Source organism: Drosophila pseudoobscura, chromosome 3 (genome assembly GCF_009870125.1).
Source record: "Drosophila pseudoobscura strain MV-25-SWS-2005 chromosome 3, UCI_Dpse_MV25, whole genome shotgun sequence".
Lineage (NCBI taxonomy): Eukaryota > Metazoa > Arthropoda > Insecta > Diptera > Drosophilidae > Drosophila > Drosophila pseudoobscura.
Window position 1 is genome coordinate 5,802,304 of NC_046680.1, and position 19,688 is coordinate 5,821,991.

At 49.3% G+C, this 19,688-nt stretch overlaps 5 protein-coding genes across 5 annotated transcripts; 1 reads left to right on the forward strand and 4 right to left on the reverse strand.

The window, feature by feature from the left end:
* The first annotated feature begins 4,706 nt into the window (after window positions 1–4,706).
* On the forward strand, window positions 4,707–7,617 carry LOC4803581 (plasma kallikrein). The gene is made up of 3 exons (XM_001360248.4): window positions 4,707–4,953; window positions 5,034–5,724; window positions 5,794–7,617. The coding sequence occupies exons 1-3, from the start codon at window positions 4,723–4,725 to the stop codon at window positions 6,453–6,455; spliced, it is 1,584 nt and encodes a 527-aa protein (XP_001360285.3). The 5' UTR covers window positions 4,707–4,722; the 3' UTR covers window positions 6,456–7,617.
* A 2,392-nt stretch (window positions 7,618–10,009) lies between these two features.
* Window positions 10,010–10,276, reverse strand: LOC4803582 (uncharacterized). The gene has a single exon (XM_033377517.1). It carries the CDS (start codon window positions 10,274–10,276, stop codon window positions 10,010–10,012), a length of 267 nt encoding a protein of 88 aa, XP_033233408.1.
* A 198-nt stretch (window positions 10,277–10,474) lies between these two features.
* On the reverse strand, window positions 10,475–11,513 carry LOC4803583 (uncharacterized). Its single transcript, XM_001360250.4, has one exon. It carries the CDS (start codon window positions 11,306–11,308, stop codon window positions 10,571–10,573), a length of 738 nt encoding a protein of 245 aa, XP_001360287.2. The 5' UTR covers window positions 11,309–11,513; the 3' UTR covers window positions 10,475–10,570.
* A 450-nt stretch (window positions 11,514–11,963) lies between these two features.
* LOC4803584 (venom serine protease) lies at window positions 11,964–13,681 on the reverse strand. The gene is made up of 4 exons (XM_001360251.4): window positions 13,428–13,681; window positions 12,943–13,375; window positions 12,717–12,885; window positions 11,964–12,652 (listed from the first exon to the last, which is right to left on the reverse strand). The coding sequence occupies exons 1-4, from the start codon at window positions 13,644–13,646 to the stop codon at window positions 12,277–12,279; spliced, it is 1,197 nt and encodes a 398-aa protein (XP_001360288.2). The 5' UTR covers window positions 13,647–13,681; the 3' UTR covers window positions 11,964–12,276.
* Window positions 13,682–13,769: 88 nt separating this feature from the next.
* On the reverse strand, window positions 13,770–15,304 carry LOC4803585 (venom serine protease). The gene is made up of 4 exons (XM_001360252.4): window positions 14,685–15,304; window positions 14,521–14,619; window positions 14,294–14,459; window positions 13,770–14,230 (listed from the first exon to the last, which is right to left on the reverse strand). Exons 1-4 carry the CDS (start codon window positions 15,238–15,240, stop codon window positions 13,843–13,845), a joined length of 1,209 nt encoding a protein of 402 aa, XP_001360289.3. The 5' UTR covers window positions 15,241–15,304; the 3' UTR covers window positions 13,770–13,842.
* Window positions 15,305–19,688: the final 4,384 nt, after the last annotated feature.

The window sequence follows — 19,688 nt, forward strand, 5'->3', positions numbered from 1 at the left end:
AGCAACAAATAGGGATTCATAAATTTTCGATAATTGTAAATCCAGCCCAAAAAGTATCCCTGGGCAGACCCGTTAAACTAATTTTCCCAGCTCCCAGCCATCCCTCTCTATGGAAGGAAACAATAAAAAATAGAGGAATTTCTCAGCGAAAAATGGGAAAGGGATCAGATCAGCAAGGATCATTTGGGCTCTGGGCTGCTACACTAATCGTTTATTATGATCAACGAACTGAATCAATAAAACCGAAAACGAAGCGCCCACTTCAGGACATGTCATCGTCCTGGTTCCCACTCTCATCCTCATTGTGGTTCATTCCCATTCCCATCCATTGCCGTTCTCAGATCAACCTGTTTCACAGGGTTCACAGGACTGTCCTTTTGTGTGTGCGTTGGAGTGTTACCGTTGCTGGTCGTGAGAAATGAATGCACTGAGGGGTAACAGGTCCTGGTGTTGGTGGTGGTGGTGGTAGTGGTGGTGGCTCCTTGTGTTATGCTGGGGTACAGCCTACAGGTATGCAAAAGTCAAATTTGTTTGCTATGGGAATCTGTCGAAGGTGTCTGGGGCTTGCGAGTAAATCCCTCTGATGGGAATTCGCTTATTTCTCCCTTTGTCTGGTGTGAATTTAATGGAAGGAGTGAAAATTGTGGGCGGCAGAGAAAGGAAGAAACCCAGCCATGAAGATGGTGAAGGAGTGACTGATGGTGATTCAAAGAAAGGCGAAAAGGAAAGCTGGATGGAATCACTATGTAGTTGAGAGCTGAAAGTAACACTAAAATATATGTATTAAAAAAAACCAAATTCTCAACGAATTTCTAAAGGATTTATAATATATTATAATCGCCTCTAAAGAACTTTGCTACAATTTGCCCCTGACTATCTTAAATAAATGTTAGCTCCTTCAACTTCATCATTGTCCATCCTTCATTCCTATAATATTAATATAAATTCGCATGAAATTCACATGTTTTGCGATTTTTGCTAATTTCCTGTTTGAGACATTTCACATTTCACACAAATTTCATGCACTTCCTTCCGGTGTGCGGAACTGGCTGAAAAGGCTGAAAACAGCAAAAGGAGAAGAGCACGCAGAAGGATCTCGGCCAGACAATAAATAGAAATCTAAATTGCAAAATATGGGCCAGGGGCAAACACACACTGCCGAGAGGCCTGTGGGAACCGCGTCCTCAAGCAGTAACCAATTTGATGTGGGCCCACCCTCGCATCGATAAGATCGTTAACCGAACGAGATCTGGGTCTGGGCTCTGGGTCCAAGGAGGTGCTGAGAAAATCTCGTTTGTTGTGGCAGGGCGAAAGATTCAAAGATTTCATTGTTCGCCGGGGAGCATCGGCAACAATGTTTGTTTGTTCAGCAAAACAGGTTAACAGGTATTTAGCTCGGGGATCAGTCAGGATTAAGAGTGATGCCTCAGGATGCGTGCACTAGAGTGGGTGGCCAGGGAACATGTGGAATCCATTGGGAGTACCGACGGAGCATGTACGATGTCCCATAAATCAGAACGCCCTCATGGAAAGCCTTAAAGAACCGTTCAAACTTCATTTGCATTCCACCGGTCCCGAGTCCACACATTAGTCGAGCAATTAAGCAAAGGACGGACTCTACTCAGGGCACTCTGGGAAGAAAAAGGATAATGGAATGAAATGGTAATTTGATACGCGCACACTTATGGAGTGCGTTTCCCAAGGACTCGGATTGCCAGCGTCGACGGAGCCTCAAACAGGTAGCCCAGCGAGGGAGTCCTGTGAGCTCTGCAGCTCCGTAGTCGCAACGAATCGCAACGTAAGCAAACAAATCTACACATTCAATGATGGATCGATTCGGGCCCTCACTACTATCTTCCTGCGGCCAGCGAACCTGTGAGCGTTAATTAGATTTGCACCGAGCGGTGCTCATCAAAGTGCTGGTCAGTGGAAATGTTCGGAAATCACAGACCAGACTCAATTTCGGGATAAACACCTGTGGGAAAGGACCTCACGCAGCCAAGAACAGCGAACATGCACTTGCACACATCTCTCTCCCCAGGACGTTCGTTCCATTGACTGACCTTTCCTCTTCTCTCCTTGGCGTTCCCACATAGGGAGTCCCTTTCCCATTCCCATTCCCATCTTCGTTTTCATTGTTATTCGCAGTTCATTCCTTTTATTAATTTGAAGTGCCCGCAACTCTAGCTTGGTTTTCCTTCCGGAAGAACGAACTCCTCCTCTCAGTTCAGTCCCTCCTACCCAGTGCTATTGTCCATCCCGTCCACGGCACTTCCTGTGGGTTAGTTGGACCATGTGGCCAATACAATCTATTGTTAATTAATTGTGCTGGTCAAGGCGCATGGGAAGAGGAAGTGAGTGCCTGTCAGTCAATCGCTGAAGTAGGAACCAAGGACTTTGAAGTCGCCAATTAAATGTTAGCCTTTTTTTTGGCTTATGCAAGTCTCAGTTTCAATATGGTTCAACGCGTAGTGGAGTAGCTTCCATGGCAGTATAATGGTCTGTCCGGTCGGGGCACTACGGAATAGCCAGCCTGGAGAACACTGGAGGACACTGGAGGACACGGCTTGCTTCGGGCTCCCAGCGCCTGAAAGTAGAGGTGTTTCTGTTTTCCCTCCTCCAGGCAATCTTGCAGGAAGCCCATTGGCTTCGCCTTGACCATTGCCTTTAGTGGGGGGAAAGGGACACATCCCAGCTTCGCCAAACCACCAGCGGGTTTAATACCAATTTTCAAGTTTAAAAAGACGTTAATTTTCTTGCATCGTCTTCTACACGTATCTTACACCAATTTGACATCGGAATACACAGTGGCGCTACGTAGTCTAGAAGACGCTACGTAGTCTAGATGGCGTCAAATACTACACGTTATATACATATATTTTATGTAAGATGTCGAAACTACTTTAGCTCCTGTTGTGCCCTGTAGATGTCGCCTCTGCGACATTTTTATCTTATATTCCAAACTCTTATAATTATTAAATTTTAAAATGGCATAACAATGTGTACACAAGAAAAATTTAATTATATTTCTATTTTTATTAGAAGCATAAATCTACCACACATACTACCGTGTACGTTATCTGTCCTCCTCCCCTTCGAAGGACCACCACACCGTCCACTCTCATGCGTCATCCCCTGGGGCCGCTGAGGGGAAGTCCTACATCTGTCGCTTTATGTGGCTCCAAGCTCACGCCTCCATCGTCCCAATCCTTGCCATGTGACTCTGGTCCACTGTTTTTTTCATTTATGCGCCAGAAGGTCTTTGCTTTTCCTTCGAAATTCATTTTAATTCGCTTTTATTTCTTTTTAATTTTTATTACATTTTCGTATATTAGCTTTGACTTTGCTTTAGTTGTATCCACTTTGAATTATTTGCTGTTTGTTTTTACCCGCTCGCTCTGCGGCAAAACGGGCAAAAAAATAGAAGGCGGCATCAACAGCAGGAGTGGGAGTGGGAGTAGGAGCAGGAGCAGGAGCAGCAGCAGCAGGAACAGGAGCTCTGGCCAAACATTTTTTTGTGTCCAGCATTGTTCTTCTGGCTTATGCATGGAGGAGGAATGGGGGAACGGGGGAAGGAGAGCCCCAGGACTCTGGCGTCGGTCTCCGGGTCCGGTTTTGTAGTTATTGTCCAACGTTGACTGTTTACGCCGAATGCGCCCGGCCACGTCGCGATCCGCGGAGTAGGAAATTAAAAATGGCGAAATAAAGTTAAATTTTTTATGGTTTGTGCAAATAAGTCACATGCTGGCGTCCGGCCACCACCGGCCAGTGCGACAGGACCGATCTGGTACCCTCTGCCATTCGGGGACGGCGATGCTGCCGCAACCTGATGTGCCCCACGTGTAGCTCGTCGCTTGTTAAGCAAGAAAATAATATTAGCATTAAGCGTTTGTCTCTGTGCCTCTGACAAACGCGGCGCCGTCCGTCATCCCCTCCCTTTTCCCTTTTCCTTTTTTTCAATATATTTATTTTACAAAATGGGCGACAAACTTGTCTGTGGCGTGGCTCCTTTTTTGTTTGTGCTTCCACGAGTAGTTCCCGTGTGCGCTCGTCCTCTCTCCCACATGCAGCACATCCAATTAAGCAGCTCTGCAAATGGTCTAAAAAATGAGCAGTGGGTGGGGGTGGGGGTGGGGGTGGGGGTGGGGATTGGCCAAAAGAGTTCCCGGGGAATACGGGGCGCTCGCTCTAACGAGCCAATGAAAATAAAGTAATTATCAAAGGCTTAAATAAAATTCGGGGAAGAGTTTCAAGTAAATGAGATCCCTCAAAGCCGACCCTTACCTACCCCAAACGGGGGGCAAATGTGTGCTATTTATGCTGTCACTTCCATCCACAATTTTCAAAGTGTTCCACAGACTTCAAAACGGGTTTTGGATTGACACACTTGCACTTTCTTTCAATTAGCCGCAAAAGACCCTCGTGTGCCGTCTGGCTTATTTTCTTTTTCGGCCACACATTTGAAGATTTCTTCAAGACCATAATTAACTCATATTTAAAGCAGGAACAGGGCGTGGGTTGTCGGTGGTCGGTTGTCGATTGTCGCTTGAGGTGTCGAGGTGTTGAGGTGTTGAGAGATAGGTCTCTCAAGAGACATGTCTGTAAATGTAGGCTGATCGCGTGACGGCCACAACAAAGCTGCTGTGTCCGGGGGCATTCTTAAGAGGCTGCCTCTGCCGGGGCACGCTCAGTGCTGCTCTGGACGTGGCCGCGTTCGTGATCATGTGCCGACTGCTGGCGCTGTTTCTGTTGCTGTTACTGTTGCTGTTCCACTCCGCTGTGGCACTCTTCGAGGAGTGCAATCACCAGGTGACGCTGTCAATGGGCCAGAAGCTGCTCATCAACTCTCCCTATTATCCTGGCCTGTATCCGGTCGGCACTTCCTGCCGCTACTCGGTGGAGGCTCCCAGGGATCAGGTGCTGCAATTCAAGTGCGAACTGCAACTGCAAACGGTAAGGGTGGGGGGTGGAGAGCGAGAGAGAGAGACACAAATTCCTGGAAATTTTCTTACCTTGTTGATTCCCGCACTCAGCTGTCCACGGACCTCCAGTGTCGAACGGAGGCGTTTCATTTCAATTCCGAGGGTGATGAGGTGTTAACAAGTTCCGAATACTTTTGTGGCAGCGGAAAATTCGAGCGCAAAAGTTTTCTCAATCGTGCCGTGATTTCCTACATTTCTCACGGAACGGCCAAGCCCCCGCCAGCCGTGAAGCTAAAGGATAAGCTTCCGGTGCCAGCAACAACAACAACCACTACAGAGTCGCCGCAAGCTGAGGAGGAGGAAGAGGAGGGGGCGGAGGAGGAGGAGGAGGATGAGGATGAGGACCTTGGCAACGAGGTGTTGAACGTACTGCAGGATGTAGGCGTCAGCGATGCCCTGGCCTACATGGCCTCCTTGCTCTACGACGAACCCGAGTCCAACAACGATGCTCGCCACACGCCGGCCACAGTTTACCTCCGCCTCTTGCCAAATCGCACCTCAAAGACTTCCGCAAAACGTGCCAAGATTGTGTCAAGTTATTCGCCCCCCTTGGCCGGTGGCCTCGGTGGCGGGCGTTTCTCCTGCCTCGTGGAGGCCCTTGTGCCCACGTGCAACTGCGGCTGGAGTCGTTCGCCCAGGATAGCCAGTCCCACCAACGAGGAGGCCGTCCTGCACGAGTTTCCCCCGATGGCTGGCGTGCTGACGAAGAAGCAGGGAAAGGTCTTTTGCGGAGCAGCAATCAGTGAGTAGTAGAAGACCCCCCCCCACCAAGTGGCTCTCCTCTCGATCCTCTCGATCCCCTCTGTTCCAGTTCATCATCGCTACTTGCTGTCGGCGGCCCATTGCTTTCTTGGCCCAGAGACGGGCAGCGCTGCCCTGCTGCGCGTGGTGGTGGGCGAGCACGATCTGTCCAGCATCTACGAGACGTTCTTCACCCGCCGCTACGACCTGGAGACCCTCATCCTGCACGAGCAGTTCAGCCAGGCCAACGGGCAGCTGAGGAACGATATAGCTCTGCTGCGGACCCGTCTGCCCATTGCCTGGAGCCAGAATGTGGGACCGGCCTGTCTGCCGCTGCAGCCGGTGGCGGGCGGCAAAAAGCTGCCGTTACCGGGCAACAAGGTCATCGCCGCCGGCTGGGGCACCACCTCATACGGCGGGCCCCAGACCCATCGCCTGCTGAAGACCACCCTGGACGTGATCAGCGGCCAGCAGTGCCGGGAGACTCTCACCTCGTCCGGGGTCCCGCCGCACACTTTCTGCACGTATACGCCCGGGCGCGACACGTGCCAGTACGACTCGGGCGGGGCTCTGTACGAGCGGATCAATGGCCGCCTGATGGCCGTCGGAATTGTGAGCTTCGGCCATGCCTGCGCCACTAACCAGCCATCGGTCAACACGCGAGTGGCCTCCTACATCAAGTGGATAAGGTCGAAGAGTCCCGAGGTGGCCTATTGTACGAGTAGGGGATAAGGCTAAAGGAGATCGGATCGGAAATAAACGCCCCTTCGGCTAGAAACCCATGAAAGACTGAGCACAGAACCCACTGCCCCGCCCCGCTCGACTCTTGCCCTGTTTTTGTTCTGTCGTGCCGCGTTAACCCCTAAGTGGGTGTCAAGTTTGTCGCTTTGCCTGAACGCGTTCGTCGCGCTCGACGCCAGCATCGCCATTCATCTATCAATGATGCATGGCAATCGGAACGCTCCACTGGAGCTCTATGCCACCTGGCTGGGGCAGGCAATGCAATTAAGAGCAAATGTCAACTAATTAACGGTGTGGGGGTTTATGGCAGCATCCCCCCACCCGGCCCAGTACTGTCAATACAAACTCTTTTCAGGAGCTTCCTTTCAGATAAATAATTAAACGATTCGCATAACAGATGAAGCCCGCTTTTAGGCTTAAAGGCAACGCGAATCGTCTGCCAGCTAGCCTGGCTAGCCTGCCGGATGTCTATGTCTATGTGGTTTGGGGCATCTTTTTATTCCATTTTTAGAAGAGGAGCGAGTCGCTCTCTGTTTGCCGTTGCACTTTTTCAATGCTGCTCGCCTGCGTTTTCCCCTTTTTGTTTTGGAATGTATTGACTGTTGTTGCTCCTCTGTGTGTTTGCTTTTGTAGTTTTGGTCCGCGGTGCACGGTGCACGGTGCATGTCTGTGTCTGGGCCTGGAATGCCTTGTAAGCCTGTTGTTCAATTCACGTGAAACGCGAGCAGAACAAGCCAACGTCAACTGCAGTCTGCGGGCGGCATCAAGTGTTGCACGGGTCATGGGGGAGGCTGGTGGCACTAATTGAAAAGCAGCAGCCACTAACAGCAGGCGGGCGGAAGCAAGTACAGATACAGTGAAATTTTTGAATTCAGTAAAAGCTCTTTGCCCCAAAGACGAACTTTCGAAGATCTGAAGTTTCCATAGAAAAATCCACTGCACCGGTTATCCACTGTAATAAGAAAACGAATGCGAAAACCCTTCTGCATTTCCATCCTTTTTTTTGGGTTTTTTGCACAGCAATTTCCTTTGCATTTGATTACAAAAATGGCGGCTCCTGTTGCAGTCGTAATGCACGCCTAAACATTTGCGTTTAGTTCTCGTTTTGGGGCAGCTGCAACTGCAGCATCCGCCTAGACTTTGACCATTCATTAGCACGCCTGTGTGTGTGTGTGTGTGTGTGCGCCGAAAAACTCTAACAAGCTCAAAAAGCAATTTGCAAGAGGCCGTCGAAAAAATTGGCAAAAATATCGACGTGCTGGCTCGTGCAATTGACGTTTTGGGCGGGGGGCGGGGAACGGGTCAGGGACGAGGTGGCAAAAGGATTTTGGGGGACTAGGGATTGGGGCCAGTTACATACATAAAACCACGCGTCGCACAAAAGCCGCCAAATCGTCGTCGCTCTCAAAGCCCCCAGCAGCCAAAATACAAAATGGCTGCACCACAATAACAAAATCAGTGATGTTCCAAAAAACACTATTTCCCCCAAAAACTATTCGGAAGGGCAATGGAGACAGAAATGTCATGGAAAACGTTTCTGGGAACAGGCCGGTTTACCCTCAAAACAAAATTCGTTTCGTGGTCAGAAATTAGCATCGTTTTTGGGTGTTTTTTGTTTGTCGGGATTATGGCGATACCAGTAGGCCAATGAAATCCCTTCGCATCTCTTAAATCACTAACATGACAAAAATCACAAAAGTATCACTTTGGTGATGTGTTCGTATCCTTCAAAATCATAAGTTCCTACATTCAAACATATTTCGATTAAAAAACAGACATCAAAACGCATAATGTCCATCTGTCGCGGCTTAGGAAACTCAGCTCTGGGAAAGCTTCTCCAGACTTCCAAGACCCTCGCCTACACCCACTGCTTTAGAGCCAAGTCTACGGGCATGCCGGCACGCCCCCCCCTCACGATGATCAAAAGCTATCTGAAATTGCGGATGATGGAGGCTACGGCAGTGCGGCCGGTGCCGGACACAGTGATCCTTCAGATCATCGACGATTGGAAGCCCAACTTTAAGCCCTATCGCTGCCTGCTAGACGGTCGATACTGTCTGTCCACGTTCAGGGGCAAGCAGAAGCGAAATACCGCCAGGGCAGATGACCCCAAAGGGGGGCGTCGTGCCCAGCAGAAGATTCTCTTCAAGGACGAGGACTTTGCCGATCTGGAGCTATAGCTGAGGAACGTCGACGGTGGACTGCGCGGATGAGCAAAATTACAGGATAAATTGGAGAAAATTCTGCAGTAAGGCGGCACTAAGCCGTTTCAAAATAAAGGTTTCTGAAATGCAAATGGTTTTTCTTGGGAAAAAGGCGTAGGAAAACATCGAAAGATCTGTCAAATCTCCCTTGACTTGTTTACTATACAAAAATTTCTCTCTGCATGCACTTTAGTCTCGAGTTGCCCGCCATCTGGCCACCGCTTGCCCCACTTGCAGCTGTCATGTTGGAGGCCTTGAGAGCGCAGCGCAAAACATAATTAAACAATTAAAAAGGCTTTCGGTGGGTGTGGGTGCTATACTTAGCCCAGTTAAGAGCAGCGCACATCAAAGCCGTAGAGTCTCGGCGGCGCCTAATTACGCCGACAAGTGCAGTGGATGGAAACGGAGAAATGCAAATGTGCGGCACAAAAAATACATCAAAATTAACTGGCAACAATTGAGAGCGAGAATATGCGGTCGGGGGAGGGGTGGCAAGTTAATTGTGCAACTCGGTGAAAGGAGGAGCCCCGACACGGACTGGGGCTGCAGCCGGGATAGTAGGACAGTGCAATAGACTAGAAGTGGCGGCAGGACCCTCGACCAGCTAGTCCTTGCTTTTCTGCCATTGATTTTTTCTATATTATAAAATTTATGCTACTCGTGCTCGCTCTCTGCGCTTTGTTGTGCTCCACCTCCAGGACAGCACTTCATTTTCTGCCTTTCCTTTTTATAAAGTCCTTTTTTTCGTTGCAAACATTTTTTCCAAGCGCTTTTGAGCTTTTGTTGTCGAGTGCAGCAGCCGCACCCAAAGAAAAAGGCTTGACAATAAAAATTATGAAGCATATTACTTGAGGGCACTCGAGTTCCTCTTTTTATCCCCACCACCACCCCCCCAGGCATCCCTCGCTTCTGTCACTTTTCGTGCTGCCCTTTGCTTGTTCCTCTTTGTTTTTCTATTTGTTTTTGTTTTTCTGTTTTCGTTTTGCTCTTGGCTCAGATCGGAAGGATGCGAAAATATGCCAAACGTCTGTCGCTAGTTTCTGGAGAGCACACCGGCGTGTTAAGTAGCAGAAAGGGCCAAGAACCCTTGCGATAATAATAAACTGAATGACATGGAATTTAGGATACGAGAGAGAAGAGGTGAAAGCCTAGAGGAATGGAGAGCCAGAATTTCTGGCGGTAAGGAGGCAGTCTTCCTGGTGACCGAGTCCCCCCTGAGGTAAGGAACCGAAACGCAAGACACGCGCCACGAAAAGGAGAACCCCCCTTTGCACATCATTTGTTGAAAGATTTTCAAATTTGAAATACCAATTTGTAGTATTTTATTGAACTATTGCTAATTTAGTAGGTACCGAAGATCATGTGGCGCCGGAACTCCGCCCAGCGGTATTGGGCCGAGTGCACTTGATAACGGTAATCACGACTCGGCGAAGCCTCGGATCGCCTGCGATCCCTGTTCATGTAAATGAAGGGCGTGTTGCGACGGTACTCGGGGTGCAGGCTATAGGAGCTCTCCTCACAGAACTTTGGCCGTGTGCCAATGTGTCGAGTCTGGGGCACGCAGCGGCCCAGAGCGAGGGCTCCGTTGCCCAACAGGCTGGCCAACATTGGGGACATGATCAAACATCTATGATGGATTGTCTAAAATTTTGGGAAATTTCGATGTGTCGTGCCTGAAGTGTAAACGTAACTGTGAATGTGAATGGGTTTATATTTTACCTTGAATTATGGCTCCAAGGCAACCGATTCCCATGCTCCTCGCCTATTCCTCCAAAAGTATTCCATTTCCATTGAAAAGTTTACCAATTACTCGTTCGTATTAATTATATATTTGGTAAAAGTCTGCTCGAAATGTTTCCGAAGGAGTATGGCATCGAAGAGAGAGAGGCCGAGGCCCAGAGCTTAGAAGGCCGTTCGCCCGTAGATCATAGCATGACGAAACTCCGCCCATCGGGTGCGGTGCGAGGTGTATGATGGATAGGGACTAATGACCTTGCGGGAGATGCCGCCGCCCCGCGGTGTGTTGTATTCGTTTCGCTGGGCGGACACTTGTCGCCGGAGCTCCTCGCTGTTTCGTCTACGCTCCAGCTCATCCTCGTCATCCTTGTCGTCCTGTTGCTGGCGAAAGATGACCTCGCGGACAGTGCCCACCCGCTGATCGTCATAGGGGGCCTGCATTTCGTAGCTCTCCTCCACCAGGGCCTGTGCCTTCCGGTCCTGGTCCGGGTAATATCGCCGCTCATCTTCCGGGGTGGACTCCATCCCGTCCGAGGCCTGCCTGTGCTGCTCCCGCTTGTGAGCTGCGACTTCGGTGTCCAGATCGCCAATGGTGTGCGCGCTCAGATCCTGGGATCGACGTCGCCGGCTCCTGGTCTGGTCCAGTCCCTGTCTTCCACTGCTGTGGCTCCAGTAGCGGTTCTGGTTCTGGTTCTGGATCTGGTTCTGCAGCATTAACTGCCTGGCAGCGAACCAGTCCTCCCTCTCGGGCCACTGCCGGCTGCCGCAGCCGAAATTCATCATCGCCCGATTAATCGCCGCATTGTGCAACGGCGAGTAGCCACTGTACGAGCGCAGGCACAGAGTGAGGACCGGCTTCATCGAAGTGCACATCGATGAGAACTGTTTCACGCGAGCCGGCATTTCGGGAATTTTGCACTTTGCTTCGAGCCAAAAAACACTTTTGTGAAATTTCGTCAAAAATTTGTTTCAACAACAAGAATTCAAGAGAGAATTTGAAAAAATTTTCTTTTTAGAAATTTAGAAGAAAAAAAGATCGAACAAAAAATTTTCGTAGTGCTTGCGAAGACAGCAATTTGGAAACTGTGAGAAATACACACTCCCAGACAGTCCTTCGAAACATACTCAAATGCTGCCTTTGTCATGGACTGCTTTCCATTTCCTTTTGCCTGACACATGACGAACAGATGACGTGGAAAATAAGGTAAGTCTGTGGAAATAAATATCATGATTTATTTATTGCCAAAAGCAATTCAGTTCGGACAAACAAAGCAAGAATAAAAATAGAAACACACAGAACAGTCTTCAACGCATGATTTCCACAGATTTATTAATTTTTCATCAGTGTTCGAGTGGGGCCACGGCTGGGGGCCTTTGACTATATTTTAAGCAATTTGAGATGAGAGCAAGTCTGCAAATTGAGTTAGTACACAATTACAACAACAATTATGAATGCGGTCTGCCATTTTACAATAAATGGAAAACAGTATTAGATGGGCAACACCGTCGTCTGGCCGAACAGGGACTACTCTCTGGCCGGCAAGTAGAACAACGTAGATTGAGATAGGGTATTGGATATAAGTTTATTGCGGAGAGAGAACCATGCCTGACGGTGTTGTATTTTGTGGCCAGCGGGGTGTGATTGGGGGGCTGTACTGCACGTTGTTTAAATGTAGGCAAAGACATGTCACTGCTTTTTAATTTAAATGCAAATTAAGGCCTTTGTCAACACTTTGGCAAACTCAAGACAACGGCGATGACAACGTTGGCAGCCCGAGGCCAAGGAGGCGCCCAGCCGTACGACTAAGGAATTGCTAAGGACTACATATATGCATAGTTTTAGATACACAAGCAATCAATGCTGCACATCCTTAACGCACACAGACCGCTCCGCCCACATAGCGCCACATCCAGTTGAGGTAGGAGGTGATGCGAGTGTTGATACCGATGCCGTAGGGCTGTCCACAGGCCCGTCCGTAGCTGATCACGCCCAGCAAATACATTCGTTCGCGCTGGCGCAGGATAACCGGGCCGCCGGAGTCGTACTGGCAGGAGTCCTGGCCCCGTCCGCTCGAGTCGTACGTGCACAGCTGGCTGGCCGAGATGCTCGAATTGTACTGCTGGCGACACACCGAGTTCTCCAGAGTCAGCAGCGTGGCCTTCTGGAGGGTATTTGACTTGGCGGCGGCAAATCCCAGGGTCCCCCAGCCGGTGATGTCCACGTTCTGATAGCTGAACGCGCTGTCGCTGTGGGGGAGTGGATGGAAGCAGATTTCAGAGCCTGGAAGCACAATACATTTGCGCCACTTACGACTGTCGGACGGGCAGACAAATCGGAGCCACACCCCTCGACCATTCCATGGCTGTGGCCGTCTGCAGCAGAGCAATGTCATTGAGATCTCCGGAGGAGGTGACGGTGTACGCGGGATGATTGATGATGCTGAGGATTCGGTGCTGGGCAGCATAGATCGACTCGCTCGCTGCACAAGAGAGGGGTTTAGGGGGTTGCACCGACTACTCCCCAATGGACCACTCACCCGTGCTGAGATCGTGCTCTCCCACGAGCGCCAGCAGACGACTGGCCACCGGCTGACGGACCGTGCAGTGGGCAGCTGTCACAATGAAGCGATCGCTCACGATCGTCCCGCCACAGAAGATGGGCAGAGTGGAGGCCAGGTCCCTGAGGCCCACCATCGAGGGATACTCGTGCTTGGCCGTCTCCACGCCGTTGGCAACACGATTGGGGTAGGACCAGCCGCAGTCGCAGGCCGCCGGACGGGCCACGGCCTGGCAGCTGAGCCGCGCTCTCTGGCGGCTCTGGGCGCTGCTCGAGTAGTAGGCCAGGGCCAGGGTCTGGAAGTTGGAGCTCCGCGAGATCTGGCCCATGCGGCAGTAGCGCTCGCCATCGCGGAACTGCAGGTCCCCGTCGCGGGAGACAAACAGGAACTCCGAGCCGCACGTATCCGGATACTGGCAGGGGGAATGAGTCGGGGGTAGAACTTGCAACGCATCCAAGACTTACCACTTCGTAGCGACAGCTCAACTGGATCACATGATTGCTGGGAGCCTTCAGGCGGAACCTGCAACTGCTGCCACTCGGCAGGGCCCCCGGAAAGTTGAGGCTGGTTATGTTGATAGCCTGATTCGACAGCAAATTGTAATGCCTGGTGCATTGCTGCTGGCCGGACACTGCACTGAAGGCGATAGCCACAAGAAAACTGAGAAATCTCAGGCAGAACATGACGAAAAGGAAGCAGATGCTGCTATAAATCTGAAGCGCCCACAGAAAACCTTTATATAGGACTGCCTCCAACTGATAAGAGAGAATATTTCACTTGTTTTAAAGAGAAACACAAATATTGGCTACAGATTGAAGTCAAGGCTACTATTTACATGATCTTGAAGGGGGGTTTTTGGGGCAAGTGGCACATTTATTCTTAAAGGCTGACCACACAATTGGTGTTGCCAATCTTCTGGCGTATCCAGCTGATGTGGGACGTGATCCGGGTGTTGACCCCCATGGGGTACGCGTTGGCGGCACAGCTCTTGCCGAAGCTGATGATGCCGAGGAGGAACTGCTTGGAGGAGCGCAGGATGACGGGGCCCCCCGAGTCGTACTGGCAGGAGTCGCGGGCGTTGCCCGAGTAGTCATAGGTGCACATTTGGCTGGGATAGATTTCGGCCACGTCGTTGTACTCCGTCTGGCAGTCCTGGTTGTTCACCACCATCAGGTTGATCTTCTGCATGGTGGCGGATGTGGGCCCGGCAAAGAAGAGCGTGCCCCAGCCAATCACGTCGACAGTTTGATACGAAAACGTCTGTGTGCTGCTCAAAGATATCGATTTAGAACGAAGGAGGGCTCTCTCAGGGGGGACTCTGGGTACTCACGTGCCAACCGGCGGCAGGCAGATGGGACCCACGCCACGGGACCAGAGGATGTTCTGGGCCGTTATCAGAACCGCAATGTCGTTCTTCACATCGGGCTCGTCCTCGTACTGTTCATGGCGGATCATCTGCTGTATGGCGTACTGCTGGTAGTACCTCGAATTAGAAGCTGTCTCGGAAGAAAGTAATGTGTTCAGTCAGCCCCTTGCTTTCGATGTCGAAGCTCTTACGGTTCTGTAGATTGTTGGTTCCGGCGATTGCCACAATATTGGTGGCCTGCTTGATCTGCAGCGTGCAATGGGCGGCGGTAAGGATGTAGCGATGGGCCACTAGCAGGATATTCCAATTGCGAGTTAAAAGGTCACACCACCTATCCTCAGACTCCCCCACTCACCTATGGTGCCGCCGCAGAAGGAGGGCTGATTGCTGGTCACATCCTTGAGGGCCACCATGCTGGGAAACTCGTTGTCCGCGGCCTGCTGGCCATTGGCAATGCGGGAGTTGACCGACCAGCCGCAGTTGCAGTTCTGCCGGCTGGTGGTGAGGGTGCACTTGAAGCTGCCGCCCTGCTGTCCCGTCGAGATGTAGGCGAAGACCAGTTCGGTGAAGAGCGACTCCCGGGCGAAGGTGCCGCTGCCGCAGAAGTTCTCGGCCCCGCGCATCAACAGGTCTCCCTCGGGGTCCAGCCAGAAGTTGTCCGTGCTGCACTGGCCACTGCTCTGGGGCAGGCTAATGGTGCACTGCACCTGCACGGAATAGTCCACGGGTGCCACGAACCGGTAGCGACAGGACGTGCCCGCCGGATAGCTGCCGGGATAGTAGGGGGACTCCACGTAGGTCGTGCCCGGACTCAGGTTGTACGTATTATCGCAGCCCTCGAAGTAGGCCAGAGCGACGGGAGCCAGGGCCAAGAGCCAGACCTCTGTGATGATTAAACTGCGGCCAAACATTTTGGCCAGACCTTACGGTTTCGAAGCCAAAACTCAACTGGGCCAGCCCGATAATGCCACCCACAACTAATGCCAGAGACAGTGCCAAAGTTAATTAAAAAAAGAAAGAAAAGGCCACGCTCCAACAGTTGATAAAACAGTTGGTAGTTGACATCAAGTATACGCCTCGTTCGCCCCATTATGCAGTTGTTTAAATACAATGTTAGGCGGCACCGGCCCCCCCTCCGCTGACCTTGGCCAATGCACAGCCTATCCATCTTTGAACTTGGCCAATAGCTGCCCTGGCATTACTCAATTTGCCAGATAAGCGGCACTGCACTTACTCTGGGTCATTGCTGTCTAGTCTGTCATGTTCCAGGCTTTAGCTTCCAGCACCAGATCCACCAGCTGCGCTGCTGGCGATAAGCAAAAGTCGTAGGCAAATAAACGGCTTGTTGAATAATGAGTTCTAATTAAGAGGCAAACAGCGACGATAACATACGGAGATCTGTTCCATCGGATTCACTTTCCTGCCTCGATTGTTTGCCACTCCACGAGTGGGCAAATACGCGATAAGCGAAAGATAAACCAGATCCAAGAAATCAGCTACCGCTTGTACTTTCCCCGTGCGTATTTTACATTAAACTCTTTATATTTTATGGCATTAATAGCACCATCTTTTATCTTTACAATACCTTTTGTTTGGGGGTTAAAAAAAGAAGCAAATAAACAGCAAAGTTGTATCTCTTAAATTCATACATTTGTGGTACTTTTCCATCAGTTTTTGTTTGCGGATGGAAATTTGTTATCAATCTTTATTTAAAGCTGTCATTTTATGGGATTATTTTTGCGTTTGTTACTCTCATATTTGTGCAAATATATTTGTTTGAAACAAAGAAAGTGCCAGTTTTCCACTCCAAAAAGGTTTGTTGGTCTTTCATTAACTTTGTACACACACAATACCCGCATGTAAATCTCCTTCGGATCTCGTGGAAAAACTTACAAAAAATGTCTTAAAAATACAATGAAAAGGCTTTAAATTTTGGTCGAAAAAAATGCATTATTGGGCGGATAGTAAAGCAATTATGAAAGGGCTGAAAAGGCTGAAAGGGTGCGGGTAAATGTTGATGAATATCGGGCAAAGTGTCTATCAAAAATTGACTTTACATACGCACACACATGTACGCGCATAGAAAAATCAGCGCCTAAAAGCATGCAGCGGTTTCGGTCTCTGCCGCGCTCGGAGCCATGTAATTATAATATGGCAGCATTTTTATCCACTCTTTTGTTGTCCCCCCCAATTGACCCTCCATCCCCACTGCCTCTGCTGTACATAGCCTGGCCATGTCTATATTTTTTAGTGTCACACACAATTTTTGTTGCTCCATTTGAAGAGCTTTCCCATTTGTTTTTCTTGTTGTTTTTTGAATTTTTTTGCCATGCATTTGCATTTGCACTAATTTGACTTTTGTATTGTTGCGGTTCCTCCGTACCCTGCCCGGCAGCGCGTTTATGTGTTAGAGTTTTTTGCTAGTCCTTTTGGCTTTCCACCAATCGCATTTCCTCTGCCACATCTCTGATAGTATGTGTGTGCCTGCGCGCATGTATTGGTGGGTGGGCTGCGCTACGCACTTTTTGACTTTTCGTTGAGGAAAATGCGTTTTCATGCATTGGTTGGCTGTCGAGAGCCGGACTGGGCGTGTGATTGGGTTTGGTTTTGGGTTACAGCTGGGCTTGGGGTTGGGGGTTGGGGGTTGGGGCTTGGGTTTTATGCTTCTATCTCTCTATGTGGCTCTGTGTAGTTCTTTTCGTCTGCACTTACATATATAAATATGTCTGTGTGTGTGTGTGTGTGAATGCATTTTCCCAGGCCGTGTCATTTGATGCGGCTGTGACTCTGTGGCCATATCATTAATTGCCGTTAGCTGGCAAGAGGAACTAGGCACGGCCAGCGTGCAACACACACAAATTAGTGGGCAACACGCTTTGTATAGAAACTACGGCTATGGAAAAAACGTGGGGAAACTGAAACTCCGACAGAAAAGCGGATGGCAATAAAGGAGATATAGCGAAGGCCCTGCAATGGTTGGAGGCCAGGGCATGCATGTTGTATAGGCTTTAATCGTGTTTGATTACAGATGGACTCTACGTACATATGTATGTATGTATGTCTACGTACATATCTATAGAAAAAGTGGGGTTTTTGGTCATATTTCTGAGGTATTAATATACATATGAGGTACGAAAAAGTGTGCAATACTTACGTTTACAAATAACAAACTGTTTTGACTTTCCTCTCAAATTTTATTGCCAATGAAATGTGGAAAATATTTTCCCTTTCATCCCAACGATGAACAGTAATTGCAGCCATCAGAGACTGTCTCTCTCTATCTCTCTCCCCCTCTCCATTTTCCACCACTCTTGACATTTCTATCGGCCTCTTTCATACGGTACGGACGTAAGCGGAAACACATTCAATTTGCTGCACCTTCAATCACAATAAATCCATACAAATTTCCGTTTTTTTTTTTGTAGAAAACCTTTTCAAATGCAAACTAAGCAAATTTTAATTAATGAAAAATTGCAATTAAAAATGGGGTTTTCTTCCAACTATCCAACACTCTAGCATGCGCCGTGAACAGTTTTTCATTTGCGGCCGTAAAAAAAAGGAGGAGAAAAAACAAAACGGAAGGCAATCCACAAAACAAACAAAAAACGTGCGCCCAGTAAATGCATAAAAAACACAACGCACTCTGTACATACGGCGTATGTACAGCCATGGGTGGTCGGGTCGGGCTGTGGGAGGCGTCATCTAAGCACAGGCTCTGCCGCTGCACAGCTGCAACGCTGCCAGCGTCGCCGATTAACATAAACACGTAAAAAACATTAACAGAGCCACAGCAGCGGCAGCGACAGAGGCAGCGACAGAGGCAGCAACAGCAGCAGCAGCGGCCAACGGCAATGCAGTTAGAAAAAGCAACAAGAGGAAAACTATGGCACGCGGCGGGAGAGGGGAGCTATTTCATACATAGATAACGCGGCGTATGTGTAACGTGCGAGGGAGACGGAGAGAGCCAGCCAGCCCCAGAGCCGGCTCTCTCGGTCGCTCATTACACTCATTTCGCATAGTAGTTTGGGGTGGCGCATAGGCAATTTTCCTCACACACAAGCGCACACACACATACACACACACACGCATAAAGAAGAAAAAACTGCGCTGACTGCGCTGCCTGGCAGCACCCAAACCCAATCACAAAAACGCGTTAATAAGAGGAAAACGTGGGGCAAAAACTACACACAGAAACACAGACACACGCGACACACACAGAGACACACAGACACTCGGCCAGAGAGAGGGAATGACTGGCGCCAACCAATCACAGAATTTGTTTACGAATCGTGCGGCAAAAGCAACAGAAAGAAAATACTTGGGGAAAAAAGAAAAATCCACCCACAGCATCGCTCTCTCTATCGCTCTCCATCTCCATCTCCCTCTCCCTCTCTGCGTCTGTCTCTCTCGCGGCACAGTTTTTATTTTTCCACAGCGAGCTCTCTCTTAAGCGGCGCCCGTTCTCTTTGGTGCTCTTTCGCCTGAGTTTTGCCCGTGGATTGAGTGGCTGGCTGGGGCGCAGAGCGAGCGGATGGCTGGGAGACTGGTTTGAGGTTTGGGATGGGGATCGGGGAACGAGTTTCTCTCGATTGATGTTTTAGTTAATATGTTCACCAAAATTTTAATTGAATGCTCCATGTTTGTGAATGTTTGATGAATGCTGGGCAGAGCGAAACGGAGTGGCGCGGAATGCTGGGGGAAGGGGCGAAGATTGACCAAATCTAAAGCGACTTTAATTGGATTTGATATCAGTTTAGTATGCGATTAGAATCACTAAACCTACTCTGAAATGCAAAAATTGTATGAATTCCCTAAAGAGAGGAATGAGTTTATAGGTTTTTATATTTAAAGAAGTATTAGTGGAGCGATAATGGCCAATATCATTGAAGATTCCACTGGATTCTTGACGGACTTTTGGGAAAAACTATTAGTTATTAATTTAAACTGCCGGCCCGAATAGACTCCTTATAATTCCACATAATTAAATGAGACCATCGCAGCCATTACTCAACCACTTTACGACATTCATTAACCTAGAAAGGAAAAATGATATAAAAATACCCATAAGGTTGCCCCAAAGAACTTTTCTATTAGCCAACAATCGATTACAAAGGCTTACGACCTGCGTGCCGGGCTATAAGCAGATAGTGTCCCCCGCAGGAGAGGGCCAGCTCCAGGAAGGGTGGAAAGCGAATAAAGGGATGGAAGAAGCAAACAGTTAAATGAAACTGTAAACATAACGCATCAAATGTTAATGTCGCCTAATTGTGTAATTCTGGTGTCGCTTTTTGGCCGCCATTTACATAGGACATAACAATGGAACAGTCCCTCGTAATGGTGCGGGAATTGCCACTAATGA